The sequence below is a fragment of the Dendrobates tinctorius genome, unplaced genomic scaffold (assembly GCF_039654945.1).
Source record: "Dendrobates tinctorius isolate UK_male_01 unplaced genomic scaffold, ASM3965494v1 ptg000147l, whole genome shotgun sequence".
Classification (NCBI taxonomy): domain Eukaryota; kingdom Metazoa; phylum Chordata; class Amphibia; order Anura; family Dendrobatidae; genus Dendrobates; species Dendrobates tinctorius.
The window spans coordinates 24,042,106-24,060,987 of record NW_027361814.1 but is presented as its reverse complement, the minus strand read 5'-3'; the positions used below and the strand labels follow the sequence as shown (position 1 = coordinate 24,060,987).

The following is an 18,882-nucleotide window of genomic DNA, read 5'->3' as shown; positions in this document are numbered from 1 at the left end:
AACGCGCGTTTCTTGTGCGTTTTTTGCACAAAAAACGCTAGTTTTTGACGCGTTTTTTCAGCGAGTTTTCTGGGAGCATTGGAAAAGGCTAAAAATGCTCAGCAATGCGGAAATTAATGAGCATGCTGCGTTTTTAGCTGCTAAGCGCTTCCTGAGCATTTAAAAACGCATGCATTGGCACAAAAAGCCAAAAATGCATTAAATTTAATAGGAAGCTTGTTTTAAGCGTTTCTGCAGCGTCTGAGCCAGCTCAAACGCTGCGGAAACGCTTACAAAAACGCAACGTGGGCACACAGCCTAAAAGAAAAGAAAGAAAGAGGCAAAAGGAAGGAAGGAACGAAAGAAAGAAACTAAAAAGGAACAGAAAGAAAGAAAATTGAAAGAAAGAAATGAAAGAGGCAGAAAAAAAGGAAAAGATACGAAAGAAAGAGGGAAAGAAACAAAAGAACGAGGTAAAAAGAAACGAAAGAAAGAAAATGCTATCAGCACAGATTACCTCCACAGCCAATCCCAGGCTGCAGGAGGTCACATTGGTTTACTCTGTGAGCTCAGACCACCAATGATTCTCAGATAGAAATGATTCTTTAAAATGGGCTTAAAGAGAAATTGCCAGGTCCCCCAATCCTATTAAATTACACCCATAATGTTATGATCCTTTATTCAGTTGTTCCAGTAATGTTTTTATTGTGTTACATAACTGCATGTATGGGTATACATAGCACCTCATTGCTAATCCCAGGGACTAATCCAGGTTCAGTAGCGACGGTCACACGCCCTGACCGTGACTGACAATCCCCACACTGATGGCGCCTTCATACTTTGCCCCTTTGTCCTCCCCTCGCATCTCTGGTCTGCAGTGGGCTGTTCGCATAGTTGTGAAAGGGGACAGAGATGACAGGAGGAGTGCAATCTCTGAAGATGCTAGGAGGGCAGGGCCTGTCAGTCATGGTCACGGGGCGTCACTGCAGCTACCCAACCCCGATTAGTCTTGAAGGTTAAAAGCATTAGGGAACCTGACAGATTCCCTTTTAAGGGAAGCTATCATCAGAAAGTGACCTATTGAGCAAATCAGGTTTTTGTGTTACTTATGTTTATAAAAAAATTAAAAAATTTTTTTCCCATACGATCTTTATAAAAAAAGAAAAACCTCAATTAGTAATGTTGCAGTTTTCACACTGGCCCTTAGGGCTTCATCCTTACTGCTCTTTGAGGAAGAGTTGACATCAAGGCTCCCCATCACTAGAGGCAGGATTACCATGACATGTTTACACAGCTGATTACACAGGATCCACCAATCACAGTAGGTTATGTCACAGCTGTTGTGACTAATGTACATGTGACTTTCCTGAGACAGCAGGAGTCTAAAAAAGCCCCAGTGGCCAGTGTGAAAATGGCAAGATTTTATTTTTTTAATTTTCAATACAAGTTGAAAAAAAAAATAAACATAATAACATTGCCTACAAGTAAAATAATAAATTTAACACCAAAACCTGATTTAGACAGTAGATCACTTTCCGATGATAGCTTCTGTTTAAAAGGTTTCATCAGGACTTTAACATTGATGGACTATCCACTACTTTATCTTGGGATTCCAATCTCCAGTACTTTTGCTTTTTGGCACAAAATATATAATAGGGCAAAAAGGGGGCCACGGCGTTCTTTAGTGAGGGCGACTTCTCAGTATGGGTGACTGTGTCATTGTGGCTTGTACTATTCACTTTAATGGGAGAACATGCAGGAGTCGGTACAGCTGTGAGTGCATAGGAGCCTATGTGTCAGCCTAAAGTAAGAGGCAGAAGTGACACTTACATGGTAAATTTCCCCTGTTCCCGTAATTCTAGTTAATGGGGGATAGAGGCGCTCAGTCAACACATACGGAATCACATATTGCATATTTTTTACAATGGAGTGTATACGAGCAAAAACACGTAGATATAGTCCTAAGTCAAGTGAACAATGGCACATACACAACACATTTATATGTTATTGGGCAAGGAGAACAATGGAGGAACATCTCTAGCAACCCCAAATAGCATTCATAATATAGTAATAAAGAAAAACTCTACACTTAATATTTCTGATTGTGGATACCTGCATATCCATTGCTCCTCATCATGATCTTAACTGGTGGCGACACATGGTTGTCATTCGGTGGAGGTTCATAGTTGTCACCATCCCCTTCTATAGGAACCACATACGGTTCTGAATCAGAATGCTCATCGGGGCTGTCATAGTCACTTCCCTAAGTTAATGACAAGTAAAAAAAAGTAACATTTTAAATTCAGAAGACTTAAAGGGGTTTGCCAACATTAGAAAAACATGGCTGCTTTCTTTCAAGAAAACAGCTCCACTGCTGACTACGGGTTGTGTGTCTGTGGTAATGGAGCTCAGCTCTATTCACTTTAATAAGGGGCATTGTTGCAATTGTTGGCAATCAGTAGTCAGGGAAGCTGCCATTTTCTGAAAGACAGCAGCTATGAGTTTGAAATGCTGGACAACCCTTTAATAACAGAAATCGAGACCATGACAACGAGAAGAGCGGAAATTCAATTTGTTGTTATCCCATTGAGACCAAAATTGTCATTATTGCTCTCCCTCCTCCTTGTTTATTACACTCTACCCTTCTTTTAGATACAGTGTGCTCATTTCCAAAAATTTATTTCTAAATTTTAGATCTCCTCCTGCCTTGCATGAAGGTCCTGTTACCTCCGCTGCCACCACCGCTGCCCGGGTCCATGCTGCTGCTGGTGCCTCCACTGCCACCGCCGCTGCCCAGGTCCCTACTACTGCTGCCCGTCTTCCCGCCGCTGCTGTGTCCTGGAACACTGTCCATGCGCGGTCCTGCCACGCTTCTCCTTGGCTTCTGGGCATGCACTCTGTTCTGAACTCCAGGCGTGTGCGTCCTGGATCCCTTAGGGCATGCGCAGCTCCTGAATTTTATAGGCAGTAGGTGCCCTAACCCAGAAAACCTTCTGGCCAGTCAGGGGTAGGGTTAGGGTACTTCAGGCTGCCTCCTGTTAGTGGAGGCGCCTGATTATCTTATAAGTCCAGCCTATGCGTCCCAGGTCCTTTGTTTTACGGTGCGCTGCGCTGCCAGCAAAACAGAACGCACATAGTCTTGTCTCTCTCCATAGTTCCTCCTGCTTCCTGCTGTCCGGAGTTCTGTTGTGGTGTTCCTCCCTGTTTCTGTCCAGAGTCCTGTCCTGCCAGCCCACTAGGAGTCTCGTCACTGTTCCTCGTCCTTCAAGTGTCCAGTCTACGCAGCCTGCCTTGATCCTCGTCCCTGGTTCCCATATTTCCCGAACTCCCGCGGTTCCTTCCTGTCTCCTTACCTGTGTGCTTCCTGAACCGCCTCTCTTGGTATCGGCTCCTGTGATTTCCGCAACCTCCTGGCTTGCCCAAAAATGATCCCTGTATAGGGGTCGGTCCTCACCAGGTCACCTTGCCCAGGGGTTGGCCGGTTACACAGGCCAGAGGGTCCATATCAGATAGCTCTCCCTCCGGAGGCGTGACAGGCCCCCATACATTATTCCACTAAAGTTATCCGTGAAGCTGGCCGACAGTCTAATACATATACAGTTGTGGCCAAAAGTATTAACACCCCTGCAATTTTGTCAGATAATACTCAGTTTCTTCCTGAAAATTATTGCAAACACAAATTCTTTGGTATTATTATCTTCATTTAATTTGTCTTAAATGAAAAAACACAAAAAGAATTGTCCTAAAGCCAAATTGGATATAATTCCACACCAAACATAAAAAAGAGGATGGACAAAAGTATTGGCACTGTTCGAAAAATCATGTGATGCTTCTCTAATTTGTGTAATTAACAGCACCTGTAACTTACCTGTGGCACCTAACAGGTGTTGGCAATAACTAAATCACACTTGCAGCCAGTTGACATGGATTAAAGTTGACTCAACCTCTGTCCTGTGTCCTTGTGTGTACCACATTGAGCATGGAGAAAAGAAAGAAGACTAAAGAACTGTCTGAGGACTTGAGAAACCAAATTGTGAGGAAGCATGAGCAATCTCAAGGCTACAAGTCCATCTTCAAAGACCTGAATGTTCCTGTGTCAACTGTGCGCAGTGTCATCAAGAAGTTTAAAGCCCATGGCACTGTGGCTAACCTCCCTACATTTGGACGGAAAAGAAAAATTGATAAGAGATTTCAACGCAAGATTGTGCTGATGCTGGATAAAGAACCTCGACTAACATCCAAACAAGTTCAAGCTGCCCTGCAGTCCCAGGGTACAACAGTGTCAACCCGTACTATTCATCGGCATCTGAATGAAAAGGGACTGTATGGTAGGAGACCCAGGAAGACCCCACTTCTTTCCCTGAGACATAAAAAAGTCAAGCTGGAGTTTGCAAAAACTTACCTGAAAAAGCCTAAAACGTTTTGGAAGAATGTTCTCTGGTCAGATGAGACAAAAGTAGAGCTTTTTGGGCAAAGGCATCAACATAGAGTTTACAGGAGAAAAAAAGAGGCATTCAAAGAAAAGAACACTGTCCCTACAGTCAAACATGGCGGAGGTTCCCTGATGTTTTGGGGTTGCTTTGCTGCCTCTGGCACTGGACTGCTTGACCGTGTGCTTGGCATTATGAAGTCTGAAGACTACCAACAAATTTTGCAGCATAATGTAGGGCGCAGTGTGAGAAAGCTGGGTCTCCCTCAGAGGTCATGGGTATTCCAGCAGGACAATGACCCAAAACACACTTCAAAAAGCACTAGAAAATGGTTTGAGAGAAAGCACTGGAGACTTCTAAGGTGGCCAGCAATGAGTCCAGATCTGAATCCCATAGAACACCTGTGGAGAGATCTAAAAATGGCAGTTTGGAGAAGGCACCCTTCAAATATCAGGGACCTGGAGCAGTTTGCCAAAGAAGAATGGTCTAAAATTCCAGCAGAGCATTGTAAGAAACTCATTGATGGTTACCGGAAGCGGTTGGTCGCAGTTGTTTTGGCTAAAGGTTGTGCAACCAAGTATTAGGCTGAGGGTGCCAATACTTTTGTCTGGCCCATTTTTGGAGTTTTGTGTGAAATGATCAATGTTTTGCTTTTTGCTTCATTCTCTTTTGTGTTTTTTTTCATTTAAGACAAATTAAATGAAGATAATAATACCAAAGAATTTGTGTTTGCAATCATTTTCAGAAAGAAACGGAGTATTATCTGACAAAATTGCAGGGGTGTCAATACTTTTGGCCACAACTGTATGGCAAATTCCAAAAAGTCCCAAAACTTGACTGATGTTGACTAAATTATTTTTAATGAGTCAACAAGGCATTGGACAATGTTTGACGAAAGTTTGGGATCAGCAGAAATTTTACAGATAAGTACTAGGGAAATTTTACAGATAAGTACATTCAATATAGTATTTTTTTTTTCATGAAGCAACAAAAAGTTTTTAGAGATTGGAAAGTCCCCTTCAAATGATTCTTAGAACATGATGTGATATTTTTATAACATCCCTGTTGTCCTTTAATTTCACAGATATTTGCAGTTACACCCACTTCTAGTAGAAGTTTGTAAAATTTAATAAAAAAAATGTTGAAAAAAAAATGATCTTACAAATTCATCGAACCATTCATCATCCTCTCCCACGGGTGGGCCTGTAGATAAAGATCATAATATGTTGGATCAAGAATAAGAACATTTTAAGGCTTAAAAAAAAAAAAAAAAAAAAGTTCTGTTACCAGTCTGATAATCTCTTCTGGGGACAGTCGGAGGAGCTTGCTTTGTTATTCTATAAAGAGAAACAAAGAATTAAAAACAGCAGATACAGCAAAAGTTAAAAAAAAAAGGGTCAAAAGGAATATAAACACTAAAAAAAATGAAATTATATGGTATAGGCTAGATGCCGGACACACGGTACACATGATGCATACGATGCAAAGCACATTGAGTATGCTGTTAGTATCAGATAGATGAAACCAGTAAAGAAAAAGGGTTATTGTTTCCAAAATGCAAACAATGTAGGACATTCAATGGTGTCACATAAAAAGGTTAAAATGTTGCAGTGTTCACGATTAATGTCTCCTACAATATATTGTTTAATACCCAAGCTTTATGGTATTAGTGTTAGGGCCCCGTCACACAGAGCGACTCACCAGCGATCCCAACGATACGACCTTGTCAGGATCGCTGGTGTTTCGCTACATGATCGCTGGTGAGCTGCCAAACAGGCAGCTTCACCAGCGATCAGCACCAGCGACGATGCTGGTATCTAAGGTAAATATCGGGTTACTAAGCGGCGCACGTCACTTAGTTACCCGATGTGTACCTTAGAAACCTGCGTCCTCGCGCCGGGAGCTGCGAGGACGTAGGTTTCTAAGGCACACATTGGGTAACTAAGTGACACACGCCACTTAGTAACCCGATATTTACCTTAGATACCAGCTCCCAGCACCTGCTTAGAGCGCTGGGAGTGTCCCTGATCGCTGGTCTCTCGCTGCCACACGCAGTGATGCGCGCTGGCCAGCGGGAGAGCAACGATGAAAAAATGGCCCAGGACGATCGAGCACGATCAGCGATACCCAGCGGGGGGCCTGTCGCTGATCCCCGTCACACATAGCGATCTCGCTGGCGAGATCTCTGTGTGTGACGGCGCCTTAAGTGGCATAACTTGAACCTTGGTAGCCCCAAAGCAAAATCTTCAGTAGGGTCCCAACAATCAGTAGGGTCTTTAATAGCATCGGTCATTTCGTATGGACCATCAATTTGAACTCTCCTATGCTTCAGGGCCAGGTACGATTGCTATAACTATAGTTATTCTCCTGATTATGGTACTTTCATATTTTCAGTTTTGGGGACACCATGCCATTTTCTTTCTCCAGTTTCCATCCACAATATTGATTTTAGAAATTAATGTTTGCAGCAAATGCATCCTGAAACTATAAGTCCCATGATGTCTTGCCAAGACATCACAAAGGAAGATGGAACCAGATCAGATTTAGAAGATTGTATAGTTAACAAAGATCTTTCAAAATCATGAACAGGATATCGGAGAGTCACAAGTGCAGGGAAAAGCATAAGAGTGGCTGCAGATTGTGTCGGGGGCAGCAGCATGCATGTCGCTGGCAGGGTGCAGACACCACAGGACGGAAGGCTAAGAGGTTACGGCTGATTGTAACAGCCTTAGGCTACTTTCAGACTAGCGTTCTGAGGCACAGCGCAGCGCCGCCGCTAAGCTCCCTCCCCGGCTGCGCCTCCTCCAGTCAGCTCCTCCTATGATCGCATGATGCTGCATGCGATCAGCGTACCCTATATTTAGCGTTGGGTACACTGGCCGTGTGCTGGTATGATTTTGCCGGCACTTGCGCCCTTTTGGCACTGCACCGAGCGCACAAAAATGCGACACGGTGCGTTCTTGCCCTTTGTGTGCAATTTTATGTGATCCAGCTAAAAATGAAATTCTGCAACATGGCTCCAAGCAATGTACTGTACATATTATGATCAGAGGTTTGGTACCTTTGGAGATATCTCTGACCAGTGGATTAAGATGTTATTAACAGAATGCTGTAGAGCATTGATACAAGGCCACCATGGAGTGCATTCATCTCTGTGCATCCATGAAAAAGAAAGGCAGTTACTCTACAGAATTCTTGGAAGGGGCAGTGTAGTTTTTCCATTAGCTGGAGCCCTAAATTGTTTTAATGTAAATTCGGTAATTCAAAATCTGGTTATAGGTCAGAGCATCTACAGTATTTAGCCTGTAACCACCAGAGCCGGTTTCGACCACTGTTGCACATTAATTTTTTTTTTTTAATTATTATATTGCCACTTTCCGAGAGCAATATCATTTCTATTTTTCTGTGTAATGACTTGTTATTTTTCTGAAAGTGTTGTAAAAATATATATATTGTGAGGTAGCACTGTCATTCAGTAGGGGATACTCGCTTAGCAGCCACAAAAACCAGATCCAGCATGGATTTTCCATAAAATCATAACAGTCCATGCGGTTTGTTAGGCATCATAAACCATGACCAGCAGCATAAAGATCATATATACGGCATAGCGTCCATGACAGAGCTTCACTCTGTTAGCAATGTCCAAAACACAGGCTTTTCAGCCTCACAGTTATATCTCACCCCGTCAGGGTTCTCTCATGGCTGCTTCTCCATACTGAAGACATTCATTCCCTCCAGGGAACTCTCAAGCATTTGCAGCCATTAAACACAGCATCCACATGCTGTCAGGAAGGTAGCCACACGAGACCTTCCAAACGGACCAATCAGGTCCCTGCATACACCACATGTGACCTACCCTGGCCACATTATATGGTTCATAGCCACGCCCACCGGGTCACATGACTGACCTCATCACAGGTCCTTCAAGCACTTACACACTCTTTACAACAGTGTTCTTTAAACACACCCCCTGGGTGGGTTTGTAGGTAACTGGCCCGCCCATCTCCCTAGTTACCTGGAGACTTCTCCCTGTCACATTAAAGCAGCACCTCAGCAGTATCACTGGTGATCAACACATAAGTCTCCATCTCAAAGCCACCCACTTTGAGATACATAATAGCCATTCAGTATTCTGCCATTCATCCTCTCTCTTGGGACATCCACACAGCGCCCCCTAGCAGACACAGTGGTTACTACACCACATACCTCCCCCCTCTCTTCAAACTTGTGGGGTTGAACACACAACATTACACCAGGGTCTCGCGACCGGGCACTCACTACACCTTGCCCCACAGGTCGAGAGAACCGTCTCCATCTGTCATACGGCCTCGTTCCTACGTTAGACCACCCCCACCTCCAGCGGTCAGAATATCGGTCATTGGCTTTGACCCCCCAGTCATGGTCTGTCTGTGTCGTCAGACACTGGTTAGTCACCATCCTTTCTCTATCTAAGCATCTTGTAAGAAATGGTACCCCACCACATCTAAGTTTACGTTTCAGTGCTTTAACCTCACAGTTCTTTGCATCTGCTGTCTCCATAGCAACCTCCAGTTCACACTGTAATCTACGGTGCAACGTATTGGCATGTTGAGCCTCTTTCTCTGCTTCTTCCACTTGGCGCTTCAACTGTTTCAGACGCACATCATTTCCCTCCGCCAGGCCTTTGTACTGCTCAGAATTACACCTTTCATCATCCATTTGCCTTAGTACAACCTTCAGTTTTTTCTCCGTACGACGTACTTGTTTGCTAGCAGATTGTCGCACTTTAATTTCTGCATCAAGCTGTTCCTCCAGTAGTGCAAACCTTTGCTTCTAAGTCCTTATTCTGGCGAACTAATTGCTGATGGGCACTCTCATTCTTCTGAGTATTACTACGTTCTGTCTTCAGATCAGCATTCATCTGGTCAACCTGAAGTGTGGCCTTTCTCAGCTTGTCATTGGCTAATTCAACGTTGCCGTGTTCTTCCTCCACTTCTTCTTCAAGCTGAACAATGCGAGACTCTAACCGCCTCTTTTCTTCCAAAGCCAGAGCACCTTCACCTCTGTTGTTGGCAATCACATCAGCCAGTTCATCTCTTTCCTGCTGTGCTTGTCTTTTAGCACACTATGCAGCAGCAAGCTCCGTCTGCAAACGAATCACCTCTGCTTCCATACTTTTCAGTTTCTTTTTGTCTTCACACTGTTCCTCATTCAGGCCTGGCCACTGTAAGTCTTCGTCCCACTTCTCCCGCAGAAGACCTCTAACAGTTTCTGTTAGTACTCCTACCTCTTCTCTGAGGGGCTTATTCAGACCTTGCCATGATGCCAGGTGACCTTTGAGCTTGAAGACTTCGTTCTCTAGGTCATCTAGTCTGTGCTCCCTTTCTCTCTCAGAGCCACAGTCACCCCTAGAGTCTGAGTCACGCCGATCATCCGAGTCAACCCTCCAGTTACCCTCTGACCGTGTGTCCACTCCAGTCACCTCATCTCCCAGCCCACCATCTGTCTTATCACGAGACGTCAGGTCCGTCAGTTGGGCAGATGTACTTCTTCTTCCAGTCACTTCACATCAGACTTGTCCACTTTAGGAGGCATCACTGTCTCAACGTCTGTTAATCCAACAGTAGAAACGTCTCCCTCATTCGACCATACATCATTAAACAACACAAAGTCCCGACCCCTCTCCAAGGCATAGACTAAGTCACGTGGTATCCCGCCCCCTTGGCACGCACCACCTTTGGTCCCCTCGAACATTACTCGGTCTACTGCATAGTTCACCGTGACCTCATGTTTACAGCGAACCCTGGCGTTTTTCTCGGTCAGAGACAAAACGAGAGGAGTTCCTGTCAGAGTCACCTGACACTCTGAGTCCAGTGTACCAGAGACTCCTTCCCGGTGCAGCATCACGGTACACACCTGTGGCCCGTCATTATCCGGAAAATACATGCCGCACTCCTCAAAACTCATACAGACACACTGCGGTTCCCCAGACATAACCACTGAGGCAACCAGTGCTGCCATTTCCTGAACCACCCCAATTTGGGTCACCGCCCCCTCCTGGGACTCCACCCCTTTTTGGGTTACCACCCCAATTTGGGTCACCACCCATTCTGGGACTCCACCCCCTTTTGGGCCACCGCCCCCTTCCGGGATTTCCCCATGTCCGTTATACCGGTCTTCTCAGACCGCAGTTCACACAACACAGTTTGTCTTTTAACGATTCCACACAAGTCCTTGCTGGCACCACCACAGCTCCTGCTGTCACCAATCACCGACACCACCGGCTGCTGTTCACACACAGCGGCTGGTGTCCTCTTCGTAACCCCACCGAGTTACAGGAAGCCACTTGTCCCCTTCGTAACCCCACCGAGTTACCGGAAGCAGCTTGTCCCCGTCGTAACCCCGCCGAATTACCGGAAGCCACTTGTCACCTTCTTGACTCCCACTGAGCCACCGCAGGCTGAGTTGAGAAAAGAAAAAAAACACCACACAAAAAACTCACGTGTCCTTTCTGTGTGCTATTCAGGATGTTCCGTCTCCTTTCCTGAGACTGTCCAACACACAGGGCGCACCGGGTGCTATTCAGGGAGCGACCCTCCTCCCAGGGTTTCCCAACACACCGGCCACACCAACACACCACAGAAAACTCATGTTTTCTGTCTGTGTGCTATTCACGACATTCCGTCTCCGTCTGAGACCGTCCAACACACAGGGCGCACCGGGTGCTATTCAGGGAGAGGCCCTCCTCCCAGGGTTTCTCAACACACCGGCCTCACCAGGTCCAGGGGCTTAGCGGGTGCTCTTCAGGACATCCGTCTCCACATGAGACTGCCCAACACTCACGCCTCACCAGGTCCAAGGTCATACCACGTGCTCCAGGGATCCGATTCTTCTCCTAGAATCTCCCAACACTGACCCTCCAGGACCTTGCGCACTGAACCCTCCAGGTACACAGTCTCTCTCACTGATCCAGGTCAGTACAACACGAACACCTGTCTGTTACCTGTGTCGGCCCCACAGGTCCTCGGATACCTCTTCTCCACAGAGGCACCCTATAGCAATCACCAGACTCTTTCTCACTGACCCCGGTCAGTACAACACGGTTTTCACGACCGTCACCTGCTGGCTGCGCAGGTTCTTGGACCTCTCTACCGCAGAGGTATCCTATAAGTCTCTTTCTCCTGGGGAAATGGCCGCACTGGGCTCACCGATCCGGACAGTGCCTTACTCACTAGGCCGCCCCACGGTTCCCGAACCACAGCCGGGCAGTGGCTTCCCCAACCGTCAGCCTTCCTGGCTCAGCGTTGCCCTTAGCAACCGACTTTGCAGTCCTCTTCCGTTGCCTCCAGCAACAGGGCTACAACAATGTCCATAGCACTACCTCACAATTGGTGGAGAAAGCTGTCATTCAGTAGGGGATACTCGCTTAGCAGCCACAAAAACCAGATCCGGCACGGGTTTTCCATAAAATCATAACAGTCCATGCGGTTTATTAGGCATCATAAACCATGTTTGTTGCCCATGCTTTGGTCTTCTCTTCCATCCTCCCAGTGGATGGCCATGGAACAAGGAGGTGGAATAAGATTCTGCAGGTGAACAACTGGCTACGTCGATGGTGCCGTCAGCAACGATTTGGATTTCTGGATCACGGAGTGAACTACTTATACGATGGACTACTTGCTAGAGATGGGGTGCACCTTACGAAGACTGGTAAGCATGTATTTGGAAGTCGCCTTGCTACACTTGTAAGGAGAGCTTTAAACTAGAACAACATGGGAAGGGAAGCAAAAGACCAGAAAAAGCCATACACCTGACAAATGCTATTGAGAACTCTGCTATTAGAAGTGGAAAGGAAGAACAAAGACGAAAGAATCTAATTAATAAAAATATTGGAGAAAGAGAAACCAATCACAAACTAAAATGTTTCTATACTAATGCACAAAGCATGGGCAACAAACAAGGAGAATTGGAACTACTAACACAGGAAAAGAAATATGATGTCATTGGAATCACTGAAACTTGGTGGGACAATACACATGATTGGAATACAAGACTAGAAGGATACAACTTATTTGCAAGAAACAGACTTGATAAACGAGGAGGGGGTGTCGCATTGTATGTTAGAAACGCGTATATCTGCACAGAGATTGAAGCTTCAGAGACTGGGAGTTCTGTGGAAACTGTTTGGGTAAGAATACAAGGACAGAACAATGGAAAGGACACCATTGTAGGCATTTACTACAGGCCGCCTGTGCAAGCTGAAGCTATGGATGAACTCTTTATGCATCAAATGGCCAAGTTCTCCAAAAAATATGACATAGTTGTCATGGGAGATTTCAACTATCCAGACATTTGTTGGGAATCTCTCTCAGGCAAAACTAACAGGTCAAGGAAATTCTTATCCTCTCTTGCTGACAACTTTATCTTCCAAAAGGTAAGGGAGAAAACAAGGGGAACTGCTACCTTGGATCTAATCCTTATAAACAGGGAGGAAATGGTTGAGGAGGTAAAAGTGGCTGGGACCCTAGGAGGTAGCGACCATGCTATTTTAGAATTTTGGATAACTAGAGGCGGAAGACCTGTGAAGACTCAGACGTCAAGGTTAGATTTCAGAAAGGCAGATTTTAAGGGATTCAGAAAGAGAATTGGAGGGATCCAATGGCTGGATATCCTTAAAGACAAAAATGTCCAGGAAGGATGGGAAATCTTGAAAAATGAAATTCTCAAAGCACAGTTGTTAACAATTCCGAAAAGAGGGAAGAATAGGAAGCAGTTAAGGAAACCAGGATGGATGAACACAGAACTTAAGCACATGCTAAAAAGGAAGAAAAAAATGTTTATAAAATGGAAAGAGGGAGGCATATCTAAAGAAGAATATAATGCTGTCTGCAGAACCTGCAGGGCACAAATCAGATTATCTAAAGCTGAAAATGAATTGAGGCTTGCAAGAGATGTCAAAAGCAATAATAAAGGATTTTGGGGATATGTCAAAAGTAAAAGAAAAGTCAAAGATGCTATAGGATTTTTACAGGATGAAAATGATGAAATGGTAAGACAGGATGTTGAGAAGGCTGAACTTTTAAATTCCTATTTTGCATCTGTTTTCTCTCAGAAAGGAAATGTAACATCAACTGTTATTCACTGTCCTATTAAGGGAATAGAAGAATCCAGGATATCTATAAACAGAAAGATAGTGAGGAAACACTTAGCTAGCCTAAATGAATTCAAGTCTCCAGGTCCAGATGAATTACACCCCAGAGTACTGAAGGAGATAGCAGAAGAAATTTTTGAACCCCTCTCTATAATCTTTGAAAATTCTTGGAGAACAGGAGAAGTGCCAGAAGACTGGAGAAGAGCAAATGTTGTTCCTATCTTCAAAAAGGGGAAGAAGGTGGACCCAGGTAACTATAGGCCGGTGAGTCTGACTTCTATACCAGGAAAGATCTTTGAACAAATTATTAAACAACATGTATGTCAATACCTGGATAAGAATGAAGTGATTAAACAGAGTCAGCATGGGTTTGTAACTAATAAGTCATGTCAGACTAACTTAATTTCCTTCTATGACGGTATCACTGATTGGTTGGATCAAGGAAATGCTGTAGATATAGTATATCTTGACTTCAGCAAAGCATTTGACAAAGTCTCTCATACAATCCTTATTGAAAAAATGATTAAGTATGGAATGGACAAGGCAACTGTTAGGTGGATTCATAACTGGCTTAGTGATCGGACCCAAAGAGTGGTCGTAAATGGCTGCACATCCAGTTGGAAGAATGTCTCAAGTGGGGTACCACAGGGCTCTGTCCTGGGCCCTATATTGTTCAACATCTTTATCAACGATTTAGATGAAGGAATTGAGGGTAAACTGATTAAATTTGCTGATGACACAAAGCTAGGAGGGATAGCTAATACTAGAGAAGAGAGAGAGAGGATTCAAAAAGATTTAAATAAACTGGAGAAGTGGGCAGCAACTAACAGAATGGTTTTTAACAGGGAGAAATGCAAAGTACTACATCTGGGCAATAAAAATGGAAAAAGCATATATAGAATGGGAGGAATAGGGCTAAGTGACAGCACATGTGAAAAAGACTTGGGTATACTAATAGATCACAGACTGAATATGAGTCAACAGTGTGATGCAGCAGCAAAAAAGGCAAATGCAATTCTAGGATGTATTAACAGAAGCATACAGTCTAGATCACGTGAAGTCATTATTTCCCTCTACTCCTCTTTGGTCAGACCTCATCTGGAATATTGTGTCCAGTTTTGGGCACCACATTTTAAAAAGACATCAACAAACTGGAGCAAGTTCAGAAAAGAGCGACCAGAATGGTGACCGGTCTGCAAACCCTGTCTTATGAGGAAAGGTTGCAGGATTTGGGAATGTTTAGTTTGCAAAAGAGAAGACTGAGAGGAGACTTAATAGCTGTCTACAAATATCTAAAGGGCTGTCACATTGTAGAAGGATCAACTTTATTCTCATTTGCACAAGGAAAGACTAGAAGCAATGGGATGAAACTGAATGGGAGGAGACACAGATTAGATATTAGGAAAAACTTTTTGACAGTTAGAGTGATCAATGAGTGGAACAGGCTGCCACGAGAAGTGGTGAGTTCTCCTTCAATGGAAGTCTTCAAACAGAGGCTGGACAGGCATCTGACTGGGATGATTTAGCGAATCCTGCTTTGAGCAGGGGGTTGGACCAGATGGCCCAGGAGGTCCCTTCCAACTCTACGATTCTATGATTCTATGATTCTATGACCAGCAGCATAAAGATCATATAAACGGCATAGCGTCCATGACAGAGCTTCACTCTGTTAGCAATGCCCAAAACACAGGCTTTTCAGCCTCACAGTTATATCTCACCCTGTCAGGGTTCTCTCATGGCTGCTTCTCCATACTGCAGACATTCATTCCATCCAGGGAACTCTCAGACACTTGCAGCCATTAAACACAGTGTCCACATGCTGTCAGGAAGGTAGCCACACGAGACCTTCCAAATGGACCAATCAGGTCCCTGCATTCACCACATGTGACCTACCCTGGCCACATTATATGGTTCATAGCCACGTCCACCGGGTCACATGACTCTGACCTCATCACAGGTCCTTCAAGCACTTACACACTCTTTACAACAGTGTTCTTTAAACACACCCCCTGGGTGGGTTTGTAGGTAACTGGCCCGCCCATCTCCCTAGTTACCTGGAGTCTTCTCCCTGTCACATTAAAGCAGCACCTCAGCAGTATCACTGGTGATCAACACATAAGTCTCCATCTCAAAGCCACCCACTTTGAGATGCGTAATGGCCATTCAGTATTCTGCCATTCATCCTTTCTCCTGGGACATCCACACAGCACCCTCTAGCGGACACAGTGGCTACTACACCACTATATATATATATATATATATATATATATATATATATATATATATATATATATAATGTGTGTGTGTATGTATATATATGTGTATATACCGTATATATATTTTTTTATAATACTTGTGTTCATATAACATTTATGTTTTTTAAATTTTAGAGAGTTTGTATTACATTTTTTGTGCAATTCTGTCTTTTTATGTATGGTATTTACTATATGGGACAAATGCACATCGCGACTTCATTTCGCAGGTCTGGCAGATTAATTTTGATATAGTTATAGATGATAATTGATATATTTTTATATTCTACAGTTTGTTTTTTTAATTTTAGATACATTTGTACATTACAACAATTTATAAAAATAAAGGAATTTTTGAAGCCCCATTCAAAGAACCATAATATTTAAATTTATCTGTCAACTGAGCTGAGTAAGGGAATGTTTGTTCGTGTTTTTTTTTTTGGAAACTATAGTTTTTCGTACAATTTTCAGGCCTATACAGGTTTTTTATCACTTTTTATTCAGGAAATAGATACATATTTTGGCTTTGCTTTACTCATGTTAACTATAAAAGTTTAAGTAATGTAAAAACTTACTAGGTAGTCACAGATGTAGAAGCCAATTTTTTAGTTTTTAGATTGTTTGTAATTTTATGTGATAAATCATAACTTTGTTGTGTGTTTTTTGTGATATTTTTTCAGTTTTCTTTTTTACTAGGAATCTTAGAACATGTGATCATTTCTATAATAGACTGCATTATTTCAGTATTGCAGTGTATTATTGCCTATCAGCATAAAAATTAAAGACATCCTAATGTACTAAGAATGCAGACCTGGAACCCAGGATCTAAGGGGTAAGGTTTCTTCTTGTGGAGAGTAACATGTCTGATATACCAGGGTAAGGAGGCTTATAAGCCATGCAATGCTCCTCTGGGAAAGTAAATAACCCAGCTGTCTCTTCACAGACGAAGAGGACTTGAACTCTAGCAGCTCCTATTGGAAGTAGCAATTCTTAAAGTTAATATTGACTCTTTAAGATTCTAGTTTGACTTTTATCCTATGTCTTATGGCAAGACTCGTTAATTTGCAGACATAAGTGTATCGGGGTATTGCCCCTCATCAGTGTAAAGAATGAGATCTGATTTGGCTAGGCGAGAGATTTCCGACTACTATAAGGGGTAACGTTTCTCCTTGTGAATAGTGACATGCCAGTGTAAGGAGGCTTATAAGTCTCTAAATGGTGGCCCGATTCGATCGCATCGGGTATTTTAGAGTATCTGTTAAAATAAAAAATAGTTATATACTCACCTTCCGACGGCCCCCCAGACTCTTTCTCTCCTCTCCATGCTCCCGGCATCTTCCGGTTCCAGTAATGCTTTGCGCGAAACACAGCTGATGACATTGCGCTCTCGCGAGAGTGACATCATCTCCGACCCTTCTCGCTAAGCTTTACTGGAACCGGAAGATGCCGGGTGCATGGTGAGAGGAGAGACAGAGTCCGGGGGCTATTGGAAGGTGAGTATATAACTGTTTTTTATTTTAACAGACTCTAGAATACCAGATGCGATAGAATCGGGCCACCATCTAGTGTATTATACTCCTGTTACACCCGGAGCTGCTGTCACTGTTCTGCTGTTACCTAATGTATTGTACTCCAGTTACAGCCAGAACTGCAGTCACTGTTCTGCTGTTACCTAATGTATTGTACTCCAGTTACACCCAGATCTGCAGTCACTGTTCTGCTTTTACCTAATGTACTGTAGTCCAGTTACACCCAGAGCTGCAGTCACCGCTCTGCTCTTACCTAATGTATTATACTCCTGTTACAGCCAGAGCTGCAATCACTGTTCAGATCTTACCTAATGTATTGTACTCCAGTTGCACCCTGATCTGCAGTCACTGTTCTCCTGTTACCTAATGTACTCCTGTTACACCCAGAGCTGCAGTCTCTGTTCTGCTGTTACCTAATGTAGTGTACTCCAGTTACACCCAGAGCTGCAGTCACTGTTCTGCTGTTACCTAATGTATTCTACTCCAGTTACACCCAGATCTGCAGTCACTGTTCTGCTTTTACCTAATGTACTGTAGTCCAGTTACACCCAGAGCTGCAGTCACTGTTCTGCTGTTACCTAATGTACTCCTGTTACAGCCAGAGCTGCAGTCACTGTTCAGATCTTACCTAATGTATTGTACTCCAGTTACACCCAGAGCTGCAGTCACCGCTCTGCTCTTACCTAATGTATTATACTCCTGTTACAGCCAGAGCTGCAGTCACTGTTCAGATCTTACCTAATGTATTGTACTCCAGTTACACCCAGAGCTGCAGTCACTTTTCTGCTCTTACCTAATGTAACGTACGCAAGTTACACCTATAGCTGCAGGCACTGTTCTGCTCTTACCTAATGTATTGTATATGTACAGGACTGTGCCTGTGTAATGAGCGATTCAGCAGTGATGCCTTTAATGGCTGTAATGTGCCTGTACAATAAGAGATGCGGCCGTGTTGCCGCGATGACTAAGCGACTGTCGCCGATTGGTCACGGCCTAACTGCTGCGACCAATCAGCGATGCAGGATTTTGGTTACAGACAGACATAAGACAATTATATATATATAGATGAAATGCTCCTCTGGGAAATTAAATATGCTAATTGCCTCTTCAGAGTGGAAGACTTGAACTCTAATTCCGCCTATTGGTAGTAGCAATCCTGGAAACCAAAATTAGGCTACCAGATATCAAAGTCATTAGCACCTTGACATTGAGTCAGGAGAGGAGCCATACGATGCCAGTGGGGGCCTTTATCTAACCACTTAGATGCATTGGTCACTGTAAACTTTGGCAACATATGCCATCATAGGAATTAAATAGCCCGGATCAGCATAAACCCCAATTACTGTCATTACAGCTGTAGATTACAGACTATTCCCACTCTAAACGGCGCAGGCTCAGCTCCTGAACTTGTGCTGTGACTGTGCTGCACATGTGTTTTGCAGGAACTCCATCCTGATAAATCTGTGTATATGGCCAATAAATGTAACAGGTTAAAGAAACTCTTTTTCCACTTAGAGCAGTTTGTATTACAGTCTCTATATAATGCATTTAGGTGGCCCAAA

At 43.8% G+C, this 18,882-nt stretch overlaps 1 protein-coding gene across 8 annotated transcripts in view; it reads right to left on the bottom strand.

Moving 5' to 3' along the window:
• Positions 1 to 18,882, bottom strand: part of BLNK (B cell linker) — a 383,923-nt gene that overhangs the window by 38,096 nt on the left and 326,945 nt on the right. For all 8 annotated transcript variants that reach the window (XM_073546530.1, XM_073546532.1, XM_073546534.1 and 5 more), the window contains 3 exons: positions 5,697 to 5,746; positions 5,572 to 5,612; positions 2,092 to 2,242 (listed from right to left, as the gene is read on the bottom strand). In XM_073546530.1, the coding sequence (XP_073402631.1) occupies positions 2,092 to 2,242; positions 5,572 to 5,612; positions 5,697 to 5,746 (242 nt within the window). The remainder of the gene's footprint in view (positions 1 to 2,091; positions 2,243 to 5,571; positions 5,613 to 5,696; positions 5,747 to 18,882) is intronic.